The sequence below is a fragment of the Coturnix japonica genome, chromosome 7 (assembly GCF_054131305.1).
Source record: "Coturnix japonica strain WE chromosome 7, WE-NBRP24, whole genome shotgun sequence".
Lineage (NCBI taxonomy): Eukaryota > Metazoa > Chordata > Aves > Galliformes > Phasianidae > Coturnix > Coturnix japonica.
Genome location: NC_140669.1, coordinates 16,698,450 through 16,713,179, shown reverse-complemented (window position 1 = coordinate 16,713,179; position 14,730 = coordinate 16,698,450). Strand labels below are relative to the sequence as shown.

At 35.8% G+C, this 14,730-nt stretch overlaps 1 protein-coding gene across 9 annotated transcripts in view; it reads left to right on the top strand.

The window, feature by feature from the left end:
- The window catches only part of LRP2 (LDL receptor related protein 2), a 98,430-nt gene that overhangs the window by 36,676 nt on the left and 47,024 nt on the right, over positions 1–14,730 (top strand). For 5 of the 9 annotated variants that reach the window (XR_014947935.1, XM_085552422.1, XM_085552419.1 and 2 more), the window contains exons 15-31: positions 373–513; positions 1,384–1,587; positions 2,426–2,618; positions 3,056–3,181; positions 3,417–3,547; positions 4,189–4,326; positions 4,423–4,704; positions 5,745–5,984; positions 6,648–6,767; positions 7,136–7,252; positions 7,920–8,297; positions 8,826–8,840; positions 9,175–9,423; positions 10,362–10,573; positions 11,028–11,212; positions 12,099–12,327; positions 13,341–13,518. Coding sequence is in view for 8 of the 9 variants with exons in the window: in XM_085552422.1 (XP_085408548.1) it covers positions 373–513; positions 1,384–1,587; positions 2,426–2,618; positions 3,056–3,181; positions 3,417–3,547; positions 4,189–4,326; positions 4,423–4,704; positions 5,745–5,984; positions 6,648–6,767; positions 7,136–7,252; positions 7,920–8,297; positions 8,826–8,840; positions 9,175–9,423; positions 10,362–10,573; positions 11,028–11,212; positions 12,099–12,327; positions 13,341–13,518 (3,138 nt within the window). In the remaining variant the exon portion in view is untranslated. The remainder of the gene's footprint in view (positions 1–372; positions 514–1,383; positions 1,588–2,425; positions 2,619–3,055; positions 3,182–3,416; positions 3,548–4,188; positions 4,327–4,422; positions 4,705–5,744; positions 5,985–6,647; positions 6,768–7,135; positions 7,253–7,919; positions 8,298–8,825; positions 8,841–9,174; positions 9,424–10,361; positions 10,574–11,027; positions 11,213–12,098; positions 12,328–13,340; positions 13,519–14,730) is intronic. The other 4 variants (XM_085552425.1, XM_085552424.1, XM_085552423.1 and 1 more) reach the window with 1 other exon arrangement.

The window sequence follows — 14,730 nt, the reverse complement described above, 5'->3', positions numbered from 1 at the left end:
GGGACTTTCTTCCTAAACAGTGCAGTGAGAATGCAGTTGGAAAATGCTATCAATATGAATTAATTTTGTGAGCTATTACTATGAAGTAAATCTATGTGGAAAATTATCACACTGATGATGGCCTCTATGCTATGCACTGAGAATCTCTGTACAGAACTGAGTACCTTGAGTGCTGGTTAGCTTTAATGGGAATTCAGTGTGCTCCAGGATGGAGCTGGTGTTGTATGGTTTCCATGTATTGTAATTCCTATAAAGTCCATATGTCTTATTTTGGATGATGAAAAAGTGCTGAAAAATCAAAATAACGATTTTTTAAAAATAATCACAATACGTGCCAGATGAATTTACAGTCCTTTCTGTGTTATTTTCCAGTGAGAAATCCTTGTGGGAATAACAATGGAGGATGTGAACAGATCTGTGTTCTCAGTCACAAAACAGATAATGATGGATTAGGTTATCGCTGTAGATGTATTCTGGGCTTTGATCTACACATAGATGGACGGCATTGTGTTGGTAAGAAGGGGCCATGTGATTGTTGGAAATAGCAGTATTCCATTAACTGATATTTAGAGAACCTTTTCCTTCCTTTCAATAGAAACATGAATTCAGTATGCCAAGGACTTCATGTTTTTCTGCTACAACTCTTGTTGACAACCTTAAATATAATCTGCTGAAGTTCATTTCAAGCCATAACAACTTAAGCTCACCACTTTCTGTGAGCATTTTAAGAGAGTTTGATATGAAATATGCATAGACAGCAGTACGATTAAGCTCTTAGCCCTGAAGTCAAGCATGGATGCTTGGAGATTTTACATTATTTGAATATGGTTTATTTGAGTATTGCACAGGTTAAGTTGTTCTTCTCCCTTTATGGCAAGAATAAGAGATTCAGACTTGGTTGTGAGCTTCCATCAGCAATATGTTGCACTGAGAGGTTTGCCATTGGTAGTTATTGGCAAATTAAGCCGTGTATCTTTTATAGAATTCTACAATTTAACCATGTAGTTATGCCTCTTGCTACTCAGATATGGTCTGACTATATGGTGATTCTACAGAACCTGAAAATTTTATTTATATATATGATTGTAAAGAGATCAGCGTAAGAGATTTCTGCATCCATAGGGATGTTTTTTGTAAAGATCTTTAAGGACCACGGTAACAAGGCAGAAAGACCTGCACACATCAGTTAATATTCGATGTTGAGTTTTGTTTTTCTTCTTGTATTTGTTTTTTAAGTGTATGTATATTTAAATTTATATTTTCTTATTCTTTCTTCAATTTCTAGGATATTAGTGTTGTGAAAGGAAAATAAAGCTTTAATTAATTAATGCTCAATTTTTTTTCCGCTGTAAATAATTAAAGACTCTGTCTTTTCTTTTGCAGCTGTGCAACAGTTTCTGCTTTTTTCATCCCAGCTAGCAGTGCGGGGAATCCCATTCAATCTTTCTACCCAAGAAGATGTGATCATACCTGTAACAGGAAGCCCTTCATATTTTGTTGGAATTGACTTCTGGGCTCAAGAAGACACCATTTTTTTTTCAGACACAAGTAGAGACATGATCTATAAACAGAAAACTGATGGTTCAGGTGAGAATCATTCTTAAACGTAGTGTTGGTGTGATAGGGAGTATACTATGTATATCCCTAAAAAGCCACACAAAAAAATTCTTCTGTGACATAAAAGGAAAAATCTGCACTGTCTCAGTTATCTGAAAAATGTTTGTCAAATATTGGTTCAACTCATATTAAACTGATAAAAGTAGTCAAAAATTGCCTTCAGTTACTTGACAAATTTGATGAGTGTGTTTGGGAATGATCAATTTTTAGCACTTGTCATAATTTGTGTTTGTCATCCTCAGACTATTACCACTTTAGATAGTATAAGACTGAGTTTCTCTTCTTTATTTTCCTATCTGAAGATCAGGATATTTGTCATAAAACTGCAGTGGAGAAAAGGATCTTTACTGTTATAAGATTTTGGGAATCCTGTTTTTGATAGTGTGAGGAACATTCCTATCTAAGTTGTAATAATGATCTAATGTATATTAAGTCAGTGTATGGCCTCCTGAACTTGCATAGTGCCTTGGATCAGAGCAATGGTAGACTGCAGCTCACAGTCTCGTTGTTGATTAAGATGTAACTTGGGAGCTGAACAATGCCACGTCTTTACTTTCCTCCATTCTCTAAACTCCTTCCTGTGGAAGCTTGGTGACAGATTTTTCTCCTGGCTTGGATAGTCATTACTTCTCCTCTTCTGGATTTGTACTCCTGAAGCGTATGCCTCATTCACCTGGAACAAAGGGTACCCTCAATGGCTTTATATTAAGTCAGGGAAAACCATGAACTTTGTGAATAGAATAAGACTTTTGGGTTATTTCTTCTGATCCAGAACATGTACGGTGATTGTATGTATTGTAAATTCTAGGAAGAGAAATTCTGACAGCTAATAGAGTGGAAAGTGTTGAAGACTTGGCCTTTGACTGGATCTCCAAGAATCTGTACTGGACAGACCCTCGATACAGAAGCATAAGTGTAATGAGGCTTGCAGATAAATCTAGAAGAGCTATTGTTCAAAATTTAAATAATCCTCGATCAATAGTGGTTCATCCTGTCATTGGGTAAGTAGTCTTTGATTCTTTCTTGAAATTACTAACTTTTGGAGATAACTTTTTTTGTTCACTGCAGCTCAAAGTTATTTAGCGCTAGCCTTAACTCTTTGATGGTATGCATAAGTCATAAGAATCAAGAGAAAATTGTAGTATATGTGCTTTTTTGCAAGTATTACCTGGAGAATGCATTTTTGCTTGATTCTTCCTCCTTGTAAATTAGTTAAATGAAATCAATAACAATTCTAACAGAGTATGGGTATATCATGTTGAGTGGGATAAATAACTTAAAATCATCTTGGAAATTGTTGTACTCAGGATATTGACAGTACCAGTACTGAATGAGGGAGGGGAGAGAGGTCAAGGCAAAATACGTTGGTTTTCTTAAGTATGGAGTGAGTAAGTTCTTAAGTACGTGAGCTTATGTGTCTTCTGGTATGTTATTTCAGGTATATATTCTGGACAGATTGGTTCCGTCCTGCTAAAATTATGAGGGCCTGGAGTGATGGATCACATGTCTTACCAATTGTGAATACAACTCTAGGCTGGCCTAATGGCTTAGCCATTGACTGGAGGTAAGGAAAACACAATTGTGTCAAACTGTGTGCACTGCCACTTCCTTGCTGAAGGCTTTTTTTTTTTTTCCAGCTTTATAAAAACCTGTAAAATGCAAGGTTTTCCAGACAATGCCCCCTGCCCCTTTCTTCCATTGGTATCATCTCAACTAAGTTAGGATTATTATTAACTGTTAGTTCTTCATAATAAATATCACGTCATTTGGAGAGATAAAGACATTTTCATTATTTCTAGTTCTCTAAGACTGTATTGGGTGGATGCCTTTTTTGATAAAATTGAGCATAGCACCTTTGATGGACTGGACAGACGAACTCTTGAACGGATTGCTCAGATGACTCACCCATTTGGTCTTACTATTTTTGGAGGTAAGTCTGGCACTGAAAAATACTATTTGTTAATATCACAAAATGCTGTTCCTATGATAATATGTGAGTATGTGAGATAAAACAGCATTTTTTTTATGCTCTAACCCATTTTAGTCAGATTGGCTAACTTTTTGTGCAGCAAGACAGATACGCTGTACTAATTATAGCTTTCAAGTTGGGGGTGCTTCTCTAGAGATGACTAGCAATTTCAGGTTTTATTAATTGTATGTAGAGTTTATTATTGGATATATGGTGTGTGCAAGGAAGAATAACAGCGTCTGATCCCATTGGATATTATGCCAAAACCTCTTCAGAATATTCTAACCCCTTCAAAAAGGAGGTCTTAGTGAATTATTTTAAAATTTTAGAATTTGAAATGTCAATAGAGTATGTTATATCTTGCTTTAAGCAGAATCTAAGAGGTTATTTGTGTTGTTTTTCTAAAATTTTCCTATTATTCTTATTTTTATTTTTCCTATCTGTCTCTTCACCTTTGCTGCAGTAATGATGGAAGTCCTTTAGTTTTTTTTCAGGAAATAGTTGCACATACACAAAATGCCTTGCAGTTCTATCTCAAAATACTTGTCATTTTATGTCATTTTGCACTGTAACTGTTGTTTGTTAAATGTCTTTCAAAACAGGTTATGCCTATTTCACCGACTGGAGACTTGGTGGAATAGTTCGAGTGAGAAAGTCTGATGGAGGAGAAATGACTATTATTAGGAGGGGCATTAGTAACATTATGCATGTTAAAGCATACGATGCGCATTCCCAAATAGGTGAGCTTGTTTGTTGTACAGGTGAAATAACACTTTTAATAGATTCCAAGCTGTTATTGATAGTGTATATGTACATCTTCTCTATTGCTCTTTAAGGCTCTAACTACTGTAACAGAGGAACAAATCCCAATGGAGATTGCAGTCATTTCTGCTTCCCAGTACCAAATTTTCAGAGAGTTTGTGGTTGTCCATATGGTATGAAGCTGGCTTCAAATCAACTGACGTGTGTTGAAGATCCATCTAATGAGCCACCAACTTTGCAGTGTGGCTCATATTCATTTTCCTGCAACAATGGAAGATGTGTGCCTCGATACTATCAGTGTGATGGCACTGATGATTGCCATGACAACAGTGATGAACAAAACTGTGGTTCTTTAAGTAAGTGCTCCCTGTAATTTACAGTTATTATTTGGTGAGTTTATTTCTGAAAGTTAGATGTGTTAGACTGATTTCCTTGGAATAAAACCTCATGTTTTAGGGGTTGTATTTGTGGACAAATCCTGAGATCTACTTGGAATATAAGTTACTTAGAAAGATACAGGATAACTCAGGGGTTTCAACACTGGGCAATGAAGAATACACAAAAATATTTCTGTCTAACTGGACTCAACATTCATTTGAAGACTAACAGACATCTCTTCTAAAGAAAAAGTCTAATTTTATTCGTAGTCTTCTGTAAATCTGAGAGACATTGAAATATCACTTTTTTGTTCTATTTTAGTACGTGGAGAAGGATAAATGGTTTTAATAAAGATGAAGACATTTAAAATGAGCACCATAAGAAAAATAAAAAAACCCATGTGCATTGCCTAGCTTACTTCTGAGATTAAAGCAGCACCTTTATTTCATTTAACAACTGAATTAAGCAGATTTTTTTTTTTTATTTTTTTTTTTCTTTTCAGGTTTTCATTATGTTTGAGCACTTCTGAACTATTTGTTAGATGCTCATTTTCACAGTGAAATGAGTTAAAAGTTAAATGAGTTCATTTCCTGGTTTCACTGTAAAATGACTCACACAAAATATTTTATTTTGTTGACAAAGTGAAATGGAGAGAACAAATGAATATCTGTATTTCTGAAAGTACTGAAGAGTTCTTGGCTCTTGTGACTTGTTTGGTGCTCATTCAGAGTTAATTCTTTTAAATCACAAACAAGAGAACAGGACGTAATAATAAAATGTGTCCCTTAGCGCACAGAAGCGGGAAGTATGAGTAAGGTATAAAACCTGTTTGATATTGCAGCAGTTTTGCATCATGACTGACATTTTGATTTCAAGCAATGTGCATTTTAGTATTTGATGCATAATTTAGATATTCTGTAAGCATAGTAAATATTTAAATGTATTTAATATGCTGATAGGAAAGGTAAATTTTGGAGGTCATTATAAAAGTGTTCTCTTGTTTTATTTCTTTGTTTAGACAATACATGTTCCTCATCAGCTTTCACTTGTGCCAGTGGACAGTGTATTCCAAGTCGCTGGCGTTGTGATAAACATAATGACTGTTTTGATGGCAGTGATGAACTGCGTTGTCCCACACAAGGACCTACATCATGCCCTGAAACCCTGTTCACGTGTGACAATAATAAATGTATTCCTAGAATCTGGTTATGTGATACCGATAATGACTGTGGTGATGGGTCAGATGAAAAGAACTGCAGTGAGTATCTGAACTATCTTCTTAAAACAAACAAAAAAATCAAACTAACAACAAACTCCCGTGTATGCCTGTATGCATGTGTCTGTTAGTGTAAAAATGAGAAATGAAATTAGGAAGATGTCTAAGGGGAATAAGGTGATTGAAAACTCACCTACTTTGAGCTTACCAGAGCCATGTAGAATGCAGAGAAATCATTAAAAAGCCTTAAGAAGATGCACCTGTGATAGCTGTAATCATAATGCTGCATAATGTGATGCACTACAACTTACAGCAAAAAGCAACTACATCTCACATGTTCTAAATACATACTTAATGAGCGATTTCAATAATGATTAACAGTGTGGTCAACTAATTTAACATTGATGTTATTATCCAGAAATATCTGTAAATATTTTGTAGTGAAGTAAGATGTTTTCTCCACATACTTTAATTTGCATTATTTCTCCCTAATTGGAACAGACCGTTTCTTTTGCGTGAGACACAGTCTGCATATGAATAAATAATTTCTTGATTTTAATGTATCAGTGCTTGTCATTTGTATGGTTGGCAGTTGCTTCATTGCAGACTGCAATTTAGTGATATTATCTGTATGTTGTCTCTGTATTATACTGGTTTCAGATGAGGGAAAATAAACACGGGTGTGTTTACTGTCATTCTTAACAGCTTTCACAAGTACTTGTGAACCCAGGCAGTTTCAGTGTCCAGACCATCGCTGTATTGACCCATACTATGTCTGTGATGGGGACAAAGACTGTGTAGATGGTGCTGATGAGCGTGACTGCAGTAAGTGCAACCTTTGTTCCGTCTCTTTATTCTTTCTTACTGTTGTGCTCTGAAGAGTATTCGGTGACATCATATTACAAGCTCTAGGATAGTAGATAGGCATAACAAACCTATCCATAAATTAGCTGTCAATGGTGCTTGTTCTACCATTTTTAGTAAGCCCTTAGATCTTTTGTGTGGCTTCAGAGGGCTGAAATCAAAGTTTTCTGTAGATTTCAGTCATTGCATTTTCTGCATCACATAGAAATCATAATCTTCAGTGGAATGTGGACTTCTGATGCCTTAGCTGCCTTGTGCACCTGTAGGAAAAAAATGGCTCAGTCTAGCTCTGAAAATAAAGTAACTAACTTTTTTTTTTCTTCTTTTAGTATACAATTGCAGTGACACAGAGTTTAAATGTGTAAGTGGAGACCAGTGTATCAGTTCTTACTACCAGTGTGATGGTGTTTTTGACTGTAATGATCACTCAGATGAGGCCAATTGCCGTAAGTATAGGGATGCTGAAAAACTTCATTTATTAGGTGATTCTGTTCAAATGTTTTATCTGCTGTGTCAGATAATTTGAAATAACTGTCATTCAAACTTCAGAATTATTTTTAGATAAACTTGCCTGTAATTTAGTTTTTCTGAGCTGAAATTTCAAAAGCATTTGATTTCAGCTCATGTAGTTTTCTGGCAAAGAGCAGAACTTGCATTCCTTTTGTATCTAAAGTTCTGTTTTACTTGGCACTTCAGTTGCAAGGCTTAAAAGTCTATTGAGCTGGGAAGCTGAAAATTTTCACTCTGTGAAAGTTAAGTTAATTTCTTTTCTTTTTTTCACTTGAGAAATTATTTACACTTAAGTTAGTAATTTTTAACACAAGATGGTGAAAACTTAGTTCAGAGAGTAATTTCATCTTGTGTTGGGTATTTACATAGTTATCAATGTGTATATATATAGCAATGTGTGCTTGCTGAAATCATAACTGTAGGTTGCTTTCTTCAGTGTATTATAAAGTAGGAGTTAATTTGTCCGAATTCTGGAATGTCATATAGATTGAATGATCTGATTTGAAAACAACAGAGCTTGTTATAGTGTTGTAACTACTTAAGCAAGACAAGAACTGAAAACAGTAGCTCTTGTTTCTGAACTGTTGAATGTCACTGTTTTAGCTACAAGACCACCAGGAATGTGCCACCAGAACGAATTCCAGTGCCAATCAGATGGCAATTGTGTTCCTGCTAATTGGGAATGTGATGGCCATCTTGACTGTGCAGATGGCTCAGATGAACATCACAGATGTCCTGCAAGGACCTGTCCTCCATCCCTTTTCCGATGTGACAATGGCAACTGTGTCTACCGAGCATGGATCTGTGATGGTGATAATGACTGCAGGGATATGAGTGATGAGAGAGATTGTCCCACGCAACCCTTCCGGTGTCCCAGCTGGCAGTGGCAATGTCCAGGTCACAGTATCTGTGTGAATCTGAGCAAAGTTTGTGATAATTCTGCTGATTGCCCTAATGGAGCAGATGAATCCCCACTGTGCAGTAAGTTACTGTTCAGTCATCTACAATAACCTACAGTGTGCTGTGCCTACAAACAGAAACGCAGAGTATCCAAACAACAGCTATGTTATATTCAGCACATATTGTTTTTGTAGCAATATTGCTAGCAGAAATTGAAAGCTTAATGTAATTAAAGCACTAATTGTGAAGTGAAACTTGCAGTAAAAGGAGACTAAGGTGAATGCATTAACTATATCCAGTCTTATGCTCTGAGTTATATCCTGATTTTCATTGACTGAGGGGTAGGCTTTTATGTAACTATGTTGGAATCAGATTTGTTTTCTCAAACAGATTCACTAAGGAAAGGTGTGCCTTAAGTTCAGATTAACTGTGATTCAGTCTTTAAAATTTTCTTTTAAATTTCTAATTTCAAAAATCATGAAAACAATCTAAAAGCTTATGTGTAGCTAGCATTTGTATTTGTGTTGATTATTATTTGATTTAATCACAACTTTTTTCTTTCTTCCCTTCCTTCTTTCCTTCCTTTCTTTAATCAATGCACATTCTCAGATGAGCCCCAGCCAGGTATGATCATAAGTAATTTTAAATTATTGTGATTTAACAAGATTTTAGTACTGGAGTTGTACAGCAAATATTTTATATAATCTAGGTATTTTTTAAAACATTGTTACAAGTGAATTCTGAGACTCTGTTAAATGCTGTATTATCTGTCTTTATATGCATTGTGTATGTTATATTTTGCCTAAGAGCTTCAGTCTGTTCTCACATGCATAGCTGATGACTGTGCAGCATGTTTTAACAGCAATTTCAGGCTGGTAATGCAACAGCAAAGTATTAAATTTAGCATGGGGAGCTTTTGTTAACTATATGCTTATTTACTTTCCCAACCCCATTTTAGATCAGGAGAGCTGCTCTGATAATAATGCAGGCTGCACTCATGAATGTATTCAAGGACCCTTTGGAGCTCAGTGTACTTGTCCTGTTGGATACCAGCTCGCAAATGATTCCAAGACCTGTGAAGATATTAATGAATGTGACCCTCCAGGCTTTTGTAGTCAGCACTGTTACAATGAGAGAGGATCTTTCAGATGTTACTGTGATGAAGGATACATTCTGGAAACCAATGGGAGGACTTGTAAAGTGGCAGGTGAGGGATGCTGGTGTCAACTTTAAGAATGACAGTAATGCTAGAAAATGTCTGGTGTTGTTTTTTTTTTTTTTTCATATTCATACTGTTATCTTTTAAAAAAGGAGATGCAACAGCCACTGACAGTCATTCACAGCTGATCACCCTGAGTATTAAAACAACCACTCAAGGGGTTAATTGGAACCTATTATTTTGGTGAAATACAATATTTAATTTAACATCATTTAATTTAACATATTACTCCACAGTGATAAAAAAAATAATATTCTGGAGAAAAGCAGTGCCACACACCTCTAAATCATAAGTTAAAATCTGCTCTTTTATGAAGTTCAGTGCATAGAGAGTGTTTAAATTCCAGTCTTTTCATAAGGTTTAATGCCTATGTCATGTTCTTAATTCTGGAGTGCAAGAAACACTGACCCAGCATAGTTCTCTGTTCTGTGTCTCTTGCATAGTGTGCTAGTTGTATTAGAGGAACCGTAAACCCATTGTTACCGTGGGGTTCCTGGTTTAGGGATGTCCTCAGGTTCTGCAGCCTGAGGAGGGTAACTTGTGGGACTGAGATCTTTGCAGTTTGAATCAGGATTGGGAATTGAAAGTGACTCAGAGAGAAGTAAGTTCTGGATGTCAGCTGCAAACTGATAACCCAGGGTCCAGATATGAGACCAGAAAGAAGGTCTGTTGGAATAAATGATTAAGTAAGAATAAAAAAAAGCCAGAGTAGATCCCAAGGTGGTCAGGATGGACAGAATAGATAAAATAAAATATATTTGCCTGAGAATTGATTTTGAATTTGCCATTTCAATCCATGCATCTAGATATAATTACTTTGATACTAGAAAACCACGTCAAATTACTCAGTTACTCAGTGCTACTTGTCTAACAGAATTACTATTGAATAGCTTAGTGGTTTATTTAAATTTCTTTTTCTTTAACAGAGTCCGGGAATCTTCTTTTGCTAGTGGCAAGTCGTAACCAAATTGTTGTGGACAACATCACCTCTCAGTCACACAGTATCTATTCTCTCATTAGGGATGGGAGGAATATTGTGGCTATTGACTTTGATTCAGTCTCAGATCGTATCTTTTGGTCTGATACGACACAGGATAAAATTTGGAGTGCTTACCAGAATGGGACTGACCGAAAAATAGTAAGTTTCACTGAGTTTCACTCATCTTTTCACTGTTGAAAGAAAAAAAATGAAGATACTGTATCTCCACTTAAAGGAAGGGGCAAATCCCCACGTATTAAGAAGGGAAGTAGTCTAAGTGAAACAACTCAGTAGATGCTAAGCTATTGTTTCCTACATCTATTGAAAAAGGAACCTGAATGCTTCTGGGAAGCTTTATAATGCTATACTATAAACTGATTTTTCCCATAGTAGGTGCATACTTCTTCAGTAGACCAGCTGAAGTTAGTAGGAGTGTATATATGCCTAACACAAGCACTCTGAGACTTGTTCTGTATAAAAGGCCTAGAAAATAGTTGAGATTAGGTTACCTGTTTTTCTGTATTTATAGAGAAATAATGTGTGAAAAGTGATAACAATTCGTTTGTTCTTTTATTTATTTGTTTATTTATTTTTCTTTCCTGTTGTTAAACAGGTGTTTGACAGTGGTGTCACAGTGACTGAGAGTATAGCTGTAGATTGGGTAGGACGCAATCTCTACTGGACAGACTTTGTTCTGGAAACAATTGAAGTCTCTAAATTGGATGGGAGCCACAGGACTGTGCTGATTAGTGAAAATGTAACAAACCCAAGGGGACTGGTGTTAGATCCCAGATCTGAGTAAGACTTTTTGTTTTGTTTTGAAAAGATGCATATTTTGTGATAACAATTTTCAAAACTGAGATATGCTCAAATGGTTTTGTAATTGTAAGTGACAAGTGGTAGAGAAAACTGAAAATACAGTTTTAAAATGATGTATTTAGAGTGTTCACTTAATATTTAGTTTCAAATGATCATTATTTGTAATCTCTTAATCTGGTTTGCTCTAACAAGACATTGTCTTCCTCAGAAAAAGATCTTTCTGTATTTTCTTTGTAGGTACAAACTTGCAGTTTTGTTATATCATTATTAGACAGCAGCATGCCACAAATGTATGTTCAGCATAACATGGTATGCTTTCCTGTTCTCCTACCTGACAAAGGACAGGTTCCCTTTTAACCATTATATGTTACTGTCATCACAAAAATATCACAAAAATACCTTCCTGTTTTGAGCAGCCACAAAGTGAAGTGAAATTTTCAGATTTGAACAGTTCATGTCCATTATTCTGTTTTATGAGCTCTCCAATGCCTTGAACTCTGCTTACTGCCAGCCACATGGAGCTCTTCAGTTACAGCAGTGTTAGCACTATCAATGCATGTGTGCGAAGGTGAAAGCACCCATCAAGTTAGTATTTAGGAAACAGTCACATTACAGTAAGTAGTAACGATGACAGAGGAGCTTGTTTTTACTATTATTTACATAAGAAAAAAGCTTAGAAGCATTCGAAAGTTTTTACAACAGAAATGATGGTAATGTCTTGAATGGACATATTGCTGATCTCAGTGATTTAAGTATCATTTGTTAGGATAAAAAGGAAACATTTGTTTTTTTTTCTTTTTTCTTTCTTTCTTTTTTTTTTTTTTCTTTCCCTAGATTGGTAACTCATAGTTAATTTTTTTTTCAGTGCTCACGTGATGTTCTGGACTGATTGGGGCCAAAACCCCCGAATTGAAAAAGCCAGCATGGATGGCAAACTGCGAACAGTGATTATTAACAGTAAAATCTACTGGCCCAATGGACTCTCCATTGACTACCCCAATAAACTTCTTTACTTTGCTGATGCTTATCTTGATTATATTGACTTCTGTGATTACAATGGGAGTAATAGACGACAGGTGGTTGCAAGTGATCTGGTAAGACGTTAATAAATAGTGTTTTTCCATCTCCTTTCAGAAACTACTTCACAGCATATTTGCACTATCATAGCCTTGGGTGTGAATTTTTGTTCACAGCTGGAAAATGAATTGCATAAACCATTCAGTCTTTCAGATCTTCAGTGGAGCCTAGAGCGAACTGTAGACTTAATGCTGTAGATCTTTCTCATTTGTTATGTCTACAAATGTGAAGTCAAAAAGTGATATCTGACACTGCTGTTACTAGCTGCTGTATCTGCAATACAATTAAAAAAAACTCTGGAGGACTTCCTCTTGCCACCTCCTCTCAGTGATAACTGTAGTTTAACAGCAACAGAGGTTGATCTGCTGCCAGGATTTGCCGTGTGCTGGGAGTATTGTGAAGATGATACATCTGAGAGGGTATCTGTAAGCAAAGCGCTGCTGTCAGTTGACAGGACTGTGTACCAGCACCACAGTTTACTTATTCTCATAAGCTGGTATAAGTAACAATGTGTATTTTTAAGAGTTAAACCTTGGTACCCATTTATCTTTGGCTAGGCAGGCAATTCTTGTGCATTAGAATTAGAAACAGGTGAGATCTTTCTTGCCTCAGTCTTCAGAAATTTCATTGAGCCATCTTTGACAGTCTGGTAAATTACAGGGAATCTTGTTGGGACTGCAGTCTTTACAGATCCATAATTCTTGTATTTTCTCTTGTGCCCATGAAAATCTGCAGTTGGGTCTTTATTTGCTTGTGTTCTGCCTTGCAGTTAGGCTGCTTCATTAATTCCTCATGCTGGGAAAAAAATTGGAAAGAAATTGGGAAAAAAGGAAAGAAAAAGGTTTCCTCATATTTGGTGCCTTGTTTTCAGGCAGTTGACGATATTTCGTACTTATTTGGTAAAAATAGCTTTTGAGATACAGCTGCTTGTTGGTTTTGTTTGTTTGTTTTCTAAATTTTTCTTAGCTCTGTTATTACAGGGCAAGCTTTACTATCTACAACTGAAGTGATAAACATTCTTGCCTCACAGGTTTTGCAACATCCTCATGCTCTAACTGTCTTCGAAGATTTTGTCTACTGGACTGACCGGTATACTAACCGAGTAATTAGGGCCAATAAATGGCATGGAGGAAACCAAACAGTTATGATTTATAACATTCACCAGCCTTTGGGGCTTGTGGCAGTTCATCCTGTAAAGCAACCTTATGGTAAGTTCAGCAAAACAACTTTGATTACAAAAGTATGTCACAATGTCAGGCATTCTGTAATCAGTCATGTCAACAAATAGTCTGGGTTAAAACAAGAAAATAATTTATGCCATTGACTTAAAATTGAAGATCATTTCAGCCTTTCTAACCCGCTGAATAGTCCAGTGCTTAGGGGAGTGACCTAGGGAGCATGTAAGCATAATGAATAGCCAAAAAGAATAATAGAAAAGTAGTATGTGCAGCCATTCTGCTCTTTATTTTGAAGTTTTTGTCATAAAATTGAAGCAGTTTTGAAAATATTTTCATTTTTTTCTCTGTAGTAAACCAGGCTTGTTCCACATACATAAGTTGTATCACGCTATTAGGCAAATTACTGTCATCATTCCTTGAAAGCATTTTTGCTTGATTTTACTTAATGAAATAATGCAATAAAGGATTTTAATTTATTCAAGATTTACTTTGATTCCTTCTGTTCTATATCTTGTGTTGGGGATGGTTTTTTGCAAATAAATATTTCATTGACTAACTTTCTCTTTTTCCTGAAGACTTTCAGACAGGGGAGGGCAGAGTCTTGTAGCTTGTTAATGCACTAATAATTTCTGGTGTTACTTTATGTATGCACTGTTTTTAAACAAAACCTTCCTCAAACCTGTTCACATAGCTAAAGCTACTTCACACTGTTGCGAAGATTTCATGAAGATGACTTCTGAAAAATCCTCTTTATCGGTATTTCTGTGGAAGCAATCTAAATGGTTGAATTTTAATTTTTAGTAATAATAGTAGTCATCAAAAACCTTTTAACTCTTTTGTTTCTATATCACAACTTAGACTTCATGTTTCAAAGTGATACAAGAAATTGTATGTTGACCTCTTACTACCTTTGAATGATGCATAGTTGGCTATGTTATTTCTTCAGTTTCCTCCAGATTCTTCAGTAAATGGTTTGAATCTCCCATCCAGAAAGAATATTGTGATCAGTCTGAATGTCCTGCAGGCCTTCAAGTGCAGTTAACAAGATATGGAGAAGTGTTTTGACAGATTTTTGTGCTAAGAAAATGAAAAGATCAGTATGATAATGTTGCTGGTTTTACAGGAAGGTTTATGTTCTGTTTTAAGTGTACTGTAATGCTTGTAAATAACTTGATAGTGAATTTCAAGGAAATATTGGAGCTGATTTAGTGTGGAGTTGACATTTCCAGTAGCAGTGAATAG